This window comes from Phascolarctos cinereus, unplaced genomic scaffold (genome assembly GCF_003287225.1).
Source record: "Phascolarctos cinereus isolate Bilbo 61053 unplaced genomic scaffold, phaCin_HiC Scaffold_9;HRSCAF=440, whole genome shotgun sequence".
Classification (NCBI taxonomy): Eukaryota; Metazoa; Chordata; class Mammalia; order Diprotodontia; family Phascolarctidae; genus Phascolarctos; species Phascolarctos cinereus.
The window spans coordinates 230,272,016-230,288,505 of NW_027556402.1; the positions used below are offsets into that span (position 1 = coordinate 230,272,016).

At 38.4% G+C, this 16,490-nt stretch overlaps 1 protein-coding gene across 1 annotated transcript in view; it reads right to left on the bottom strand.

Moving 5' to 3' along the window:
• The window catches only part of CCDC73 (coiled-coil domain containing 73), a 143,539-nt gene that overhangs the window by 109,712 nt on the left and 17,337 nt on the right, over positions 1-16,490 (bottom strand). Inside the window, exon 3 of the mRNA XM_078148873.1 lies at positions 14,080-14,226. Within this exon, the coding sequence (XP_078004999.1) occupies positions 14,080-14,226 (147 nt within the window). The remainder of the gene's footprint in view (positions 1-14,079; positions 14,227-16,490) is intronic.

Genomic DNA, 16,490 nt, shown 5'->3' on the forward strand with positions numbered 1-16,490 from the left:
AAAGGGCAGTAGGCCACCACAAGACAAAAATATATTAGCCTTAAGGGAAAACTGCCAGCCAGCTTGTCTGATAAATTATCAAAAGAAACTCCAAAGCCCGTTTTTCTATCCCACATGAGCTCTACAAAGTTCACAGCAAGTATGTATGTAGTACAGTGATTACTAGTTCCACAATTTAAAAAATGGAAGTAACTTTATCTTATAGAATGATGTGTTGAATTTCCTTCAAACTGTCACCAAAATAGTTAATTTCCATTGTTTTATACATTAGAGGGTCAAAATATTTTAAAAACAATAGCACTATTTCTTGTTTTGTATAAAAATACTTTTACCAATATTCCACATGTATAAACTTTTAAATCTGTTCATATTTTAAAATATTTAATTTCTTTAATTACATTGTTTTTCTAAAATTCAACTGAAATAGCATCATCCTTTTTTTTATAATACAGAATATACCTGAGTTTCACTGATGAAAAGGTACTAATTGCTTCTTTAGAAATGATTTCAAGTAAATGTAATGAAATGTGAGAAATCTATTTTTAAAGTATAAAAATTCAAATCATTCATTATGAAGCTTTTTGCAATAAAATCAAATCCAATGGAAGTTCTTAAAGTTGTTTTTTGGCTTACTGTTTTCTGAGCCAAATTCAAAAGGTTGTATTTTTTTTTTAATCATAAAAAATTTCTCTGGTTACTTCTGCCAAAGAATTTTTCCAGCTGGATCCTTACCATTCTATTGCCTTTTAATACTAATTTTAGTAGTCTAAGATTAAGATCTCCAGCTGTTCTCTCCACCTTTTAGTCCATTCCTGCCCTCATGTTCTTCTATCTGTCAGAAGAAAATGGAATGCTAAAATTAGTTCTCCACTTTGGAGAGAATGTGGTCCTAAACAGTCTAGGATTATCCTATGAATGATATACTACTATTTTTCTACACAAATTCCTACAAGGCAGGGGTTCCACAAATCCTTCTACTCTCTTATAATCTGGCTTATGAAACTTCCCCCACCCCCATCAGAGATTAAATAGACATAATATTAAAGTCATCTACCAACAGTTATCCCTTCTCTCCAATTCAAAAGCATCTTCTCTCTTATTGTTTCACAGGAACAACTGTCTCTCCTCCTTTCCAAGGCTAGCCCTTTCACCCAGGTTATTAATCTCATCCTTCTCCTTTAGGATCTTGTCCCTTAAATTATGTACCCCCCTTTATCTAGAATCTTCAATATTTCCCTCTCCACTGTCTCCATCTCTTATTCAAATACTCAGATGGATCTGTGATCTTATCAATATGGGAGTTCACTCCAATTTATCTATATCCACTCATCCTGTATCTTTCCTGTCCATGTCCTACTCAATGTGCAGGAAGTCTTCCTCAATTTCTCCTGACATTTCAAGGGTACCAGTGGAGCACTCTGGCTCTTATCCATCTGTCATCTCTTACTCTCACCACATGACCAACCCATTTTCACTTACTATCATACATTTCTTTGATCATTTATTTCTATTCATCTTCCAAATTCCTCATCAGTTATATGATGCAACCTGCTCACACATACCATGTACTTCTCCATTGTCTTGTGTATATATTTTTAATTCTTCAAAGACTGTTGTATTCCATGGCTCACTGCATATGCCACCAACAGAATACTGGTATTAGAAATATAACCCTTTGTTTCTATGGAAAACTTAGAATCATTTAAGGAATTTGCAATCACTAAAAGAACTTTGCAATTTTCCAAAAGCAATCCAGTCCAGTTTTTTCCCGATCAACTCCAAAACCAACTATTTGACTATCTGTATTACTTGTTTCCAATGCTTATGCTGATATACAAGTTCTATAGATTTTCCATCCAAACATATGCCACAATGTGGCCAATAGACATTCTTCATTCATTTGGTCTTTCCTGTGATCAGCTCAAACTCTTTTGAATGGTTACAGATCTCTTGCAGAAACCTGTACATTATTTCAGTTTAATGCAATTAGTACAATGTTATCCACAAACAGAAACATCTGAAAGAACTTGCCATAAACTAAGAAACCATCTTCGACTTGGACTTTGTGAAGGCTGTCCTCCATCACAATGGGAAACACTTTTGATGAGTATACATCTCCCTTTTTTGTATCTCACTTGGTATTTATAACCAGTGTCAATGATCAGAGTTGTTTCTGTTGTTATGTTTTTCAAAGAATCTTGAATGATTTTGATGTACGAATGGAAAACACTTTGTTGCAAAAGAGCCTTTAAGACACTACCAAATCAATTTTTTTCATAATTTACAAATAATAAGCACAATGGGATCTTACATTCTCTGCATCTTCTAGTCAATTGCAAAATGGTAAAGATAAGGCCCATTATTGAATACAGCTTGTAAAAGCTTTTTTATTCCCTACTAATGTTCTCAGGTATGAAGCCCCCATTTTTACAGATATGACTTGCACAAAAAAATTTTATAAGTGAAATAATAAGAACACAAAGCAGGAGTGTGGGGTATTAGTAAGGTCTCATAGTTTTTTTTCCCCATGATCTGGGTAGCTTCTCCTCCTTCACATATTTTACATATTGATTCCTTGGCATTCTCACAATTGTGTTTCCTCCAGCAATGTGTCCTTTATGTATACTTGGTCCAATCTGGTTGCTTTTGCCATCTTTATTCACTTCAGTGACATTTCTACTTCCATAAGTGTGGTGGTTCCATCGTTCTTGATGGCAAAATCATTTTATTATAGTAATATTTACAGATCTTTTCTAGTTTTCTTCTGTTTGTTCTCCTCCTTCCATTTTTGTTTTTAAATCTTCTTAGGATGTCTATGCTTAATTGAACTTCTTGTCAAGCTCTCTTTAAACCAGTTTTATCCTAATTGCTCTTCTCTGCTTTATGAAACAATTCGGTACATCTGTTCAACATCCTTTTTCCATAAGATTTTACAAATAAGTTTATATTCTAAACTGGTGCTGCCTCTGTCCACAATTTCTTTCCATTTGGCAAGTCAAATGTTTGCTAAGATACTCTCTGTGTCCTTTCGTGTCTTCTTGTTGAAGCAACAAATTTATAGCACTTAAATGTATTGCAGTTGGCACTGATGTCATTTGTGATATCCAGCTCCCATTTCTAATTACCGATTACTTGTTTAAATAGTTCAGAATTGAACTCTTTCACTTGCACACTGTACTTTTTTCCATTATTACTCATTTTACTGTTTTTTTAAACTAATTCTGATCTTTGCATTGACAAATCAGTATATGCAGACAACTGATTAACATACACTTCCCACAACAATTACAAGTCTTTTCCTGCCTATTAAAATATAAATTATTTAATTTTTTCACAATGTTATTTATTAATCACCATGTCTAGCACCTGCTATTTCTTTTCTCAACAAAAGTGTTCTTTATATTAAAGTGTATGGCTTCTGGGTAGCCTATAAGCCCACTGACTTCTTAAGTGCCTTTTTCCTGAACCATGCTTTCCCCATAATTTGAACTTTCCTCACTGTTTCCCACCTTTGCATCAAAGTCACCAACTATCAGAATATATTTGCAAAAAGAGAAAGCCCTGCTCCAAAGCCTCTAAGGTCCCTTCCTGTTCTGAATCTAAGATCCCACAATCTTATATTGATTTAATTTGGATGGGCTGATTGAATTTTTCATATAATTTCTCTATTTCTTCATCTTTGACAGCTAAGGCTGATTCATAATCTGCAATTATAAGGATTTTACAAATCCTTATAAGTACTTCAAAATGAGATAACTAGATATCCCATGAAATATTTCTTGTTACCTTTAGAAATATGATAAAAACCAAGTATACCAACTCTTTTCTTTGCCTCTCCAAGAAGTACCAGCAAGGTCAAAAATATCAAGGAAATCAATGGGAAAATAAATGTGAAAAAAGGTGGCTTAACAGTACCACATCTCAAATTGTATTACAAAGAGGTATTCATCAAAACAACCTGGTACTGACTAAGAAATAGAGTGGTGGATCAGTGGAATAGATTGAGTACACAATATACAGTAGTAAGTAGATCAGCACAACCTAGTGTTTCATAAACCCAAAGATTCAAGCTTTTGGGACAAGAACTCACTATTTGGCAAAAATTGCTGGGAAAACTAGAAAACAGTTTGGCAGAAATTAGGTATAAACCAACATCTCATACCAAGATAAAGACAAAATGGGTACGTGATTTAGAGATGAAGGGTGATATCATAAGCAAGTTAGGTGAACATGGAAAATTTTACTTGTCAGATCTATGGATAAGGGAAGAATTTATGATCAAGGAAGAGATAGAGAGGATCATGGGATATAAAATGGATAGTTTTGATTACATTAAATTAAAAAGGTTTTACAGAAACTAAACCAATTCAGCCAAGATTAGAAGGAAAGGAGGAAGCTAGGGGAAGGGGTTGGGGGGGGGATTTATATCAAGTTTCTCTGATAATGGCCTCTTTTCTTAAATACATAGAAAATTGAGTCAAATTATAAAATAAAAGTCATTCTCCAATTGATAAATAGTCAAAGGATACAAACAGGTGCTTTTCAGACAAAGAAATCAAAACTATCTATAGTCAGATGAAAAAATGCTCTAAATCACTATTGATTAGAGAAAGGTAAATTAAACCACCTTACACTATAAGACTGGCTAATATGACAGAAAAGGAAAATGACAAATGTTGGAGGGGTTACGGAAAAATTAGAACACTAATGCACTATCAGTAAAATTGTAAACTGATTCAACCATTCTGGAGAACAATCTGGAACTATGCCCAAAGGGCTATAAAACTGTGCATTCTCTTTGATCCAGAACACCACTACTAGATCTATATCACAAAGAGATTTTTAAGAAAAGAAAAAGAGATTTTTAAGATTTTTAAGAGCTACTTATAGTAGCTCTTTTTGTGGTGGCAAAAAAAGAATAGGAAACTGAGGGGATTCCCATCAATTGGGAAACATCTGAACAAATTGTGGTATATGAATGTAAGGGAATATTATTGTGCTGTAAGAAATAGTTCCAGGATGGTTTCAGAAAAACCTGGGAAGACTTATATGAATTGATGCAAAGTGAAGTGAGAAGCACATTGCACACAGTAACAGCAATATTACATGATGATCAGTTGTGAATGACTTAGCTATTCTGATTAATACAATGATCCAAGACAATTCTTAAGGACTTATGATTCTACTCACCTCCAAAGAAAGAACTGATGGAGTGTGAATGCATATTGAAACACATTTTTTCACTTCCTTTATTTTTCTTGCCTTTTTTTTATAACATAGTTAATACGTTTTACATGACTTCACATGTATAATAATTGATAGAACATTTCTTGCCTTCACAGTGGGTGAAGAAGGGGTGGGAGGGAAGCAAAAAATTCAGAATTCAATTATTTTAAATGAATGTTAAAAGTAAATAAATAATAGAAAAAAAAATAAGGACCTGTGCTCCATTGTTTCCATTAATCTGCAACTTCTTTCTTTATTCTAGTTTCATTTATAGCAAAAATATCAATGATATGATTCTACTCCTCCAGTGATATGTAAATTCATTCACTGCTCAATGGACAAGGATCTCACATTTAAAATACTAGCAGTCAAATTAAAATTTAAAGAGCACCTAAAAATTGATTCTTGGTGCCTCCTTGTCCCTTTTCCATCATTTTACCTACCGTCCCTGAAGAAGCATAAGGAGCAGCACTGGACTAAGAGCCATTTTGTATTTTTCTTTGTTTCATGAGTTGCCACAACCAAAAATTTAATCACCGAGTGGCCATCACCAGTTGATGACGCCCACTTCCCATTTACCTCTAGATATACAGATCTCCTCTAAACTGAGCAAACCAAACTTTGACCCCACAGTCCCCTGAAGCTAACATTCTATTTCTCTTCCCTCATTCACAGTTAAATTTGTGGAATGTGTACTCTATACCTACTGCTTTCATTTCCTCATCTATCCATTAGCTCTTTAACCTCCATGTAATTAAGCTTTAATTTTACCCCTATATTGAAATACCACACTTAAATGATAAAATCAGAAGATTTTTTTATTCTTCAGTTATGAACTCTCTATGATTTCTCCGAAGCAACTGTTATCGCCATGCCCTGATTCTCTTCGTACATCACTGCTCATTTTCTGTCTCCTGTCATGGCTTTTAAACATTCATAACAGTGATTGTTCACTGATGCTTAGTCCTTGGATTTCTCTTTATGCTCGCCCCTGAGAACTTGTTCACTTTCATTTACTTCAACAAATCTATGATCTCATTTATGTAAGCATTCTCTCCATCAACACAGATAGCAATCTGATCATATTTTCTTATCTGATGCAATTCTTGTCCATGTTCTTTCATAAATCCTCCAAAGAAAACCTATCTCATATACTGAAGGTATATAAAAGTTTCCTCTGAACCTTTTGATATTTTTTGGATATTAGTGCAACACTTAATGTGTCCATCTATTATCTCTGCCCATTTTTCCACCCCCATACCTAGGTCATCCTCAAAAATATATTGCAGCCAGTATGTACCAACTATATACCTTTCTGATAGCTTTTACAGCACTTGCAATTTTCAATCTTCTGAAATCCTAGTATTCTTAGCCTCACAGTATCACTGAGAAAATAATGACTCTTAAAAGACAAACTTTTGTGACTGGGAATAACTTCAGGATCATTGAAACTGCTGTGCCATTTCCCAAATGTGATGCCAACTGCTCTTCTATGCAATTCTGGGACAAGCTCATTATCTATTGAGAGGATGGATCTAAGATCTATGTACTGAAAAGCTAATGCAGTGAAATGCCCATCATCCCAAAGGCATTCATATGAGAAATTCACAGGTAGGAGAATGCAGGCAAATAAGTTACCAGCTGCTGATATCTTCTCAGTTACCTTTTTTGAGAATAATGCTCTACTTTACTATTTTGGAGTTTCCTCCTCTTTATGAGATCTTGAAAAAATCAGTCTCTGAGTATCTTTAAAACTGTGTTGCCTCCAACCTAAATATTTTGTCTTATCTATGCACTCTTCTCTACTTCAAATCCTTAAATACAATTTCCATATTCTCATATAGTCCATTAGATACCAAGGTGTTAAAGTAACAAAATCACAGAATTCCAATTTGGAAGGAGCCTCTGGGACCATTAACCCAACTGACATGTGAAAAGAATTCCTTCTACAGCATGCTCTAAAAGTGATTATTCAACCTTTGCTTAAAGAACTCCACAGGAGGAAAGAGATAGGAAGGGGGGAGCCAGGAAAGAGGGAGATATAGGCCAAAAAGCTTGACTTTGATTCCTGGCAAAATTCTTGTACACACTATTAAAGACATAGTTAGCGTATAGCTAGAAAAGGAAATAATTTACAAAAGTTCATCAAGAGTAGCTCATGCATAGAGATGGCCTTATTTATTTCAAATACGGTTGCTAAATTGTAGCTCAAAGCAATAAGATCTAAGGGCACCCCCAAAATGTTGGAGTATATGGTGTATGTTTCGAAAGAATTTACTCAGGCTGTCTCCTGAATGGGATGTCCCAGTGAAGACTTCTCAGTGTAATTAAGGTAATGAGTTCAGAAGGCAGTGTGAGAAATGAACTCTCAGAAGTGAAGGTTCCTCAAAGGATCAAATAATTCTTGATTACTACTTTCAAAATCCTCCCCCACTCAGACCCTGTTTTTAAGCACTTAACAGAAAGAATAAGCCCTGCCCCACCCCTAACCTGAGCCATTTGTCCTTGGCTTTGAATTTCGCCTGGAATGTAAGCCCCACCTCCCAGTTAAGGGGATAGGAAGAAACTCTCCAGCTTAGAATGTAAGCCCCACCTCCCAGTTAACGGGATAGGAAGAAACTTTCAAGCTTAGAATGTAAGCCCACCCCCAGTTAAGGGGGTACTGGATAGTGGTGGGTGGAGACTTGTTTTCCTGGTGGGCGGAGATTTGCTTTTATAAGGAGGCCCCTGTTAGGCATCGGAGGAGCACACAGCCATCTCAGGAGATTGTAATAAAGGTAACCTTTGCTTTCCACTTTGAGAAGTCTCTGAGTTTAATTTGGGTTGGGGTTGCTGTCCCACACACTCCAAATCAAGTAAAGGCTCTTAGTGGAGGTAACACAGCACACCAACCAGGCTCCTTTGCCCCTTAAAGACGAAGCAGCTTAAGGGAGACCATAGCTTAAGGGGGGAAGTGGGTGGCAGCCCCCTAAGGGTGAGGGGGCAGCCCCCCCCAAGGGAGAGGGCCCTCCCAACGGATATGAGTCCTTAAGAGGGACACCTTCTGATTAAGGAAGATGCCCCCTAACCAGGAGGGGCTAGGGATTCTTATAGAGTAAAACCTGCCATGGGTGGAGAGATGAGGTAACTGGACTATAGTTCAGAGTTTCACGAATATCTAGGCACAAAATCATTCCATTGTTCAGCCCATTTGCCTGGAGCTTAGGGGCCCTAGTTAGTTTCAGTGACCTAATCTCACTAAAGCGGCTTTAAGTAGTACTTGAGATAATGGGCTTCTTATTGACCACTCTATTTGAATCTCATCAATTTCTCCCTCAAGAAGTAGGCACCCAAATTCATTTGGGAAAAAGGGCAAGAGTTATACATTCCTCATTAAGATGAATACTGGAGATACAGTTCAGTGAAACATTTAATAAAGTGTTTCATGCTATTCTTATGGAAAAGATGGCTAGATGATTGGTTGTACAATTAGATGGATTTGAATTGACTGAATGACTGTCTAAAGAGTTATTAATGGGTTCTTGTCAACTCGTAAGGGGCTTTCCAATGAGGCATCCCAGAGATCATTTTTGTTTGATATTTTTGTCAATGACTACTTATTAGTTTTTAAGACAGCAGAAAACTAGAAGGAATAGCTAACACACAGATGCCAGATTCAGAATTCAAAAACATCTTGACAGGCTAAGATGCTGGACTGAATTAAATAAGATGGAATTTAATAGGAATAAATGTAAACTCTTTCATTTGAGTTCAAAAGTGCAAGACTGGGGAAGCATTACTACAGAGAAGTTCTTCTGGGGAGGACGTGGCCGTTTTAGTGAACTGTGCTCTCAATATGAGTGAAATGGGTTATCTGGCTACCAAAAAAGCTAGTAAGATCTTGCTGCATTACACTGCATTTAAAAGAAAAAAACATAGCTGGCAGGAATAAAGAGGTACTAACCCTGTTGTTTTCTGACCTGGTCAGACTATATTTGATGTGTTGTGTTCAGTTCTTGATGACATTTAAGAAAGGACATCCATAAGCTAGAGTACTCAGAAGAGAGCATGAGGATTGGTACAGGGCCTTGAGGATGTTTAACCTGGAGAAGATTTGGAGAAACATATTCAATATCTTCAAGTTAGGACTTTGCCACCTGAAGAGGGATTAGACTTGCTCTGTCTGACTCCAGAAGGCAGTACTAGGAGTAATGGTTAGAAGTTGCTAAGAGGCAAATTTAGGTTTCACAGTAAGGAAAACGTCCTAATAATTAGAGCTATCCAAAAGTGAAATGGATAACCTCAGGAGGTCATGGGCCACCTCCTCTCTCTCTCCCTCCTCCTCCCCAACAACATATTCTGTGGGTCAATGACACTAGCCTTCTTGATATTACATCAACAAGATACTTCATCTGCCTGGCCATTTTCAGTGGTTGTTCCCCATTAAAGGCACGGTCTCCTCCTCACCTCTGCCAATTGGCTTCTCTGGCTTTCTTCAAGTCCCAGCTAAAATCCCAAATTCTACGGGAAACCTTTCCCAATCTCTATTCTAGTGCCTTCCCCCTGTTAATTATTTCCTCTTTATTTTGTTTGTACATTTTTGTCTGATTGTTGTGTCCCCATTAAACTATAAGTTCCTTAAGGGCAGGGACTATCTTTTGCTTTTCTTTACATCCCTAGCACTTAGCACAGTGCCTGGCACATAGTAAGTGCTTAATAAATGCTTGCTGACAGCCAGAAACCTCATGGAATGCTGCAGGAAAATTTCTGAGAAATAGGCCTCATTTCCTGGCAACATGACACCTGGGCCAACTTCCATATATGCTGATATCCTCCCAAACGCAAATAAATTTTCGCTAGGCACCACATTTCCTAGATATGGCTGCTTAGGGTAGCTTAGCAGCAACCAACCAGTTCTTTTATGATATAGTTTCTCTGGACCAATGAAGTCAGTCAGCTAATTTGTTATTTTGTGAATCCTTAAGTTAATTACCACCCCAATAATATCCAAGAAGCTAGCAATGCCTAATGCATTGCTAATGCAAAAGGTTTACTGGTCACAAGCATGGACAAGCTGCACTGAAAGGAGACCTTCCCTGTATTTACAATCTCATTTTAGAGCCCAGCTGATGTCAAAATATATAACCTTATAGAGGCCTCAATCCTGTTCTGGTTCATGGCCCACAATCCAATCAATGGGGATGGCTGATAGCCTTCTTAGTACAGTACTGCCCTCTAGGTTGAAGGGGCTGGACCCCATCAGGCCCAGTTCCTGGAGAATCTTCTAGATAAAAGTTAACCGAACACAAGCTCAACCATCACTAGGGCACAACAGGATGACAATGTCTGACATCGGTTGTTGTTGTTTGTCCTTTATTATTGAAGAGGATCATGACATCAGGGAAGTGATGCCATGACTTGCAAGTAATTTGGATTTAAGTGAGGGAGGGCTGTGCAAAGTCACCAGCCTCACTTTCTTCTTCCAGAGTCATCTAAGTCCAGTAGCAAGATATAGATCAGGACACCTGGAGATGGCCCTGGATGTGGTGGGAGACCTTGGACTTTTTAAGTTTAGGTCTTTCCCAGGTCTCAGTTTGACTGAGGCAACACTTCATTCAGTGATTAAGACTAGGAAACAAATAAGGCAGAGAATGGCCTCTTTTGTCTACTAAAAAAAAAAATCATTCTGGGAGGTGAAGACCCTCCGGGTTTCTGGCTAAAACAGAAATACTTGCTATTTACATTCACTCTGAGCCAATGGGGCCCAAACAGTGACCACCTAAGGCTTGGCAGGGACCTATTTAGCCAAAGTGGTTTGGGTTTAAGGCATGGCCCTTAAGAAAAAAAAAATCTAGCCCATAAACCAGACCTGCACAACCTGCAGCCCAACAAAGGATCTGAGGCAGTCCTCAAAAAATCCCTCTACATTTTTCTTGGGCTGCCCAAAATCTTTTGGTGGGCCACAGGTCACGCAGGCCTGCTGAGGTTTCACTGATCACAATTCACACTCCTTTGGGAAAACACTTAGGAGGAACTCCTAGTAAGAAAACACCCCATATTAAGGCAGATCAGCACCTGTTCTTCTACCTAGTCTCCAGGAGCTCCCTAGGAGCACTGAGAATTTACATAGCTCTCCCCAGGTCACACAGTCAGGAAGTTTTAAAGGCAGAACTTGAATTCAGGTCCTCCTGGCTCTTCATCCACTATAAATAGCACCCTGTCACTCTAGCAGAATGTAAACTAGATCAAAACAAAATTCAAGCTAGAAGCCTGGTTTAGTAAGAGTTTTAAACAGAGCTCACACAAATCTTTTTTTTTAAACAAGCTTAGAATTTAAACATTCACACCTTTGCTAGGCCATGCAAATGAGTCTCTATGTTCAAGCTATACTTGAGTCTACACACACACACACACACACACACACACACACACACACACACACACACACACAAACAATCCTATTCGCTCAGGTTTAGATACCCACCAGTCTGTGTGCACAGTTTTGTAAAGGATGGTACCAAATAATAAGGGTCAGGATGACCCTTGTAGAGGCTCATCACTTCAACCCAAGCCCGTAGGTTCTCCTTTAATAGATACTTCCTCCTAACTAGTGTCAAGCCCCTAGTGACCTATTAGTGTTTTGTTTTTTCCTCCAAATATCACTGTGCTTGGAAGAAAGAAAACAAAGACAAAGTAAGAATTGAACAGTTGTCTATTCCACCTGGGCAAGGTGCTAGCCTGTGCAGAACTAAAGACAAAATAAAAAACAGTCTCTGACCTCAGGAAACTTACATTCTATGGAAGAGGGGAGGTCTAGGGGGAGAGAATACAACATATACATAAAATGGTAACTATATACATGATTATTTGAGGAAAGAAAGAGTACCATCACTAAGGAAAACTTTCCACAGCAGACAGTATAAGGGCTAAGCCTTGAAGATTCTAAGAGGTATATGTAAGAAGGGAGTATATCCTAAGGATAACAGTCCGGACAAAAGCATAAAGGCAAGAGATAGAATCCTGGATTCAGAGAATAGTAAATTTTGCTGGAATGCAGAGTGTTCAAAGGGAAATCATGTGAAATAAACTTAGAAAATGAAGAACATGAAACTAGGAAGTCTAATGTGATGGACAGTTTATTATCTAAAGAACAAGGGATCCATAGGGCACAGTGGAAGAAAAGCTTGATTGGGCTATAGACAGAGGAGAAATAAGAATGAGATATGAGTATGAAGGAACAGAGGATGGCAGTATGAGAAGAGCTGCCTAGGCACCCTGGGATTCTGAATACAGAACAGGGATTCTAAAGATTACAGAACAAGAGAGTCAAATCCTTCACAGGAACATGAGACTGATTTGATTATCATTCTTACTAGCGTAAGAAGTGAAAACGGAAATGATAGCGGGGTTTGGGGTATGCATGGGCAATGGTAGGACAGATGGCAAATCCCTGGTCCTGCTCAGAGACCAGTGGCCAGACAGTCAAAGGGAGGTGCTGCAGTCTACAAGGACCCAAGTCTAGGGCCTGGATAGCCAGAGAGGGGTGAGGTATGGTTCATTTACTCCTAATTCAATCTCGAGCCAGGACCACTCTGCCCCAGGGCCAGCTCTAATGCTGAGCTGAGTACAGATTATGCTACGCAGTTACATGGGCAGCCCATTGAGCTAGATTACATAGATGGATAATGAGCTAGACTATGTCATTTTTTGTATCTCCAGCACTTGGCACAACATCTGGTATAATAGCAAGTACTTAACGCTTATTGAATGAATAAAGAATGAATTGCTTTTTAGATCAAAAATATATTCTTTAGGTTTGGCTAATTTTAAAACCCCTTCACATACCAGTAGGTCCCAACCTACTTTTCCAAACTGTTATGCATCCCACCCTTCCCACCCTTTGTCGTCCAGCTAAACTGCCCTTCCTGCCGTTTGTCACACACAACACTCCACTGCCCATCTCTGTGCCTTTGCATTGGCTGGGCCCCATGCCTGGGATCCCCTGTCTCCCTGGGATGCCTTTACCTCTCAGACCCCCTTGTTTCCTTCATAACTCATCTCAAGCACCACCTTCTCCATTCAGTCTTTCCCGATCTCCCTAGTGGCTAGTATCTTCCTGACCAAAATTACCTTGCAGCTTACTTTGCATATATTTTGTATATTCACTTAAATGCGTCCATGTTGCCTCCCCTGCTATAACATAAGTTCCTTGAGGAGCTGTTCCACTTTTGCCTCTGTGCCTCCAGTGCCTGGCACAGTGCTTAGCAGAGGCTGCACTGGGAAGCTGCTCATATGGCCAATGATCCCAAGCTGCTCCCCGAAACAAGAAGCCATCTTTGAACGCCTATATTTTTCTCACAGAGCCAGAGAGCAACAGATCATGGAACACCACCATCTCTGATGAATCAGAATTTTGGGTGACGCCAGGGGCAATGGAAAGACATAAGGTGGGAGTAAAGAGTCTGCTACATATTATCAGAGATGACTTGCACAGCAGAATAAAAGATATTACTCAGGAAGTGTCTGATTAGAAAAGGAAGTAGCCAGTTAGATAGGGAGAGTGAGGAATAACAAATAGACCAGTAGCTACATAGAAATGCTGGTAAAGGTAAAAGGCCTAGACAAGGATATCTGCATAGTGGGCAGATCCCATAGGTAAGTTCAGTGGAAACACATGGATAAGAGTCACCCGGAATGAGAAAACATCAATGAGCTTCAGCTTTTACCTTTAGAGAAATACCCATGCTAGAAAAGCACGAAATTTGGACTAATATTTTAGAGAAATAATTTCTGAAATATTTACAGGGATATAAAAGATATGATCAAAATCAAATACTTTCTTTAAAATAATCATAACAACTAAAACATGCTTACCCTTCTCATGCGTAATTCTTCTAATGCCTCTAACAAATTTGTTTTGAATTCTAATATCTGGATAGAAAACAATGGTTCTGAAGAACTTTGAAGGGAATAGGAAGTTGACTCAGTCTTAAAGTCTTTATCCATAATAAAATTTGGTTCCTGCAATATAAAAGTTTTAAAAAAGGATTAAATCCTATAGTAAAAACCTCAATTTGCACTAATTTCTACTTCTACACCTCTGACATAAGAGGTAGCACAGCACAGTGAATAATAATAGCTAGCTACTGGTTACATGGTATTTTCTTATTTGATCCTCACAACAACTCTGTGAAGTGCTATTATTATTTCATTTTACAGATGAGGAAACTGAGGATGACAAATATGAAGTGATTTGCACAGGGTCACACAGCTAATAAGTGTCTGAGGCAATAGTTGAACTCAAGTCCTTTGGACCCCTAGTCCCAGCATGCTGCTCACTGAACTACCTTACTTCCTCTAGAAAAAGGAGAACTGAACTCAAGAGTGCCCAAAGCCCAGGTTCAAATAGTGCTTCACCTCTTGGTACCCTGGGCACTGGGACCGTGAGTATCTAAGACTCCAAGCTGCCCATCAGTCACCGATCTGCATTGGTAGAAAAAAGCTCACAGAGTCCTAGCACTCAAGCTGAAGGAAGCTCAGGGCCATCTACTCCAACGACCTCATTTAAAAGATGAGGAAACTGCGGCCCAGAGAAGTGACATGAATGACTTGTCCAAGATCACACAGGTAAGTAAACAACAGAATCAGGGTTTTATTTAATTCAAGTCCTTTAAGTAAACCCAGTATCCTTCCCATCAGGCCACTCTGGCCCCAAACGCCAGACACTGACATAACCAGGTTCAAACTCAGAGCTACTGGTGTATGCTGCCACATACAGTACACCAACCTCTGTCCTCCAGAATAGTCTGCCCTATGCTGATGGAATCACAAGTCCAGCATTACTTCTAAAATGCCCTTGAGCAGGACATAAAATGTAGACTGCTGAAATACTCCAGATTTCCCATCTACTTAGTCAAATCCTATCTATTCTTCAGCACCCAACTCAATTCCTAACTCTTCCATGAAACCACCTCCAGTGACTATATCCCTTGCTGGTCTCTCCTTTCTCTGAATACCTACCTACTGAACTTCTAAGTTGGCACTAGAATTCAACACTAAGGATGAGCAAAGTGAGGCCCAGAGACATGTGGTGATTTGCCTATGGTCACAGAGGTAGTAAGCAACAGAACGGGGCTCCAAACTCAAGCCTTCATACTAATGAGCCAATGGACTTTCAACTGCGCTATAGGAAAATATTATTCGCTTAACAAACAAAATCAACTTAACCATAAACTTCCTTGAAATACATCTGAATATAAGAGAAGTAAGAGAAAAGAGGTACATGAAATGTTTTTTACCTTCCAGGAACATGGAGAGATAAAACTAACATACATAGAATTCACCACAGCCTTTCAATCCCTTGTCTTCTTGAAAACTCAGTCCAGAGCCACTTTCAACATGAAATCTCTCCTGATCCCCTTAGCTGCAAGTGTCTTCACACCCAAAATTACCTTGTATTTATAAGCATCTAGGTACATGTTGTCTCCCCAATAGCATCTGAATTCCTTGAGGGAAAAACAGTTTCATTTTTTTTTCTCTGTAGCCCCTGCACCTAGCACAGTGCCTGGAACATGATAAGAACTAACAAATGCTTATTGACTGAAAAGGGCAGCTAGGTGATGCAGTGCATAGAGTGCCTAGACGAGTCAGGAAGATTCCTCTTCCTGAGTTCAAATTTGACCTCAGACATTTCCTAGCTGTGTGACCCTGGGTAAGTCACTTAACCCTGTCTTGCCTCAGCTTCCTCACCTGTAAAATGAACTAGAGAAGGAAATGGCAAATCGTTCCAGTATCTTTGCCAAGAAAACCCCAAATGGTGTCATAAAGAGTCAGACACAACTAAAAATATGACTGAACAACAAAACTGATTGAAAACTAATAAGGTTAAACTGTGTAGTGTACAGTGATATAGCAGAAACAGCAATGGATTTAGGGTCAAAGTATTAGGACTCTTGTTCCCAACTCTACCATTTACTAGCTGAGTAAGGTGTTAATAGTAGAAGTTAAAAGACTTGACTTTGAATAGCAGCTCTCCTATTTATTGACAGCATGACCTTGGCTAAATCACTTAATTTATCCAAGACTCAATTCTTCATTTGTAAAATGGAAATATTTTTCCACTACCTGCCCCACAGCTTTATTATGACAAAAGAACTGAATAAACTCTGACGTGTTATACAACTGCAGAAGTGAGCTATTACTATTATTACTGATACTATCATTATATATGTTATTACTGAATTGAGCAATTACTGTTATTACTGATGCTGTGCGCTTATCAGGAA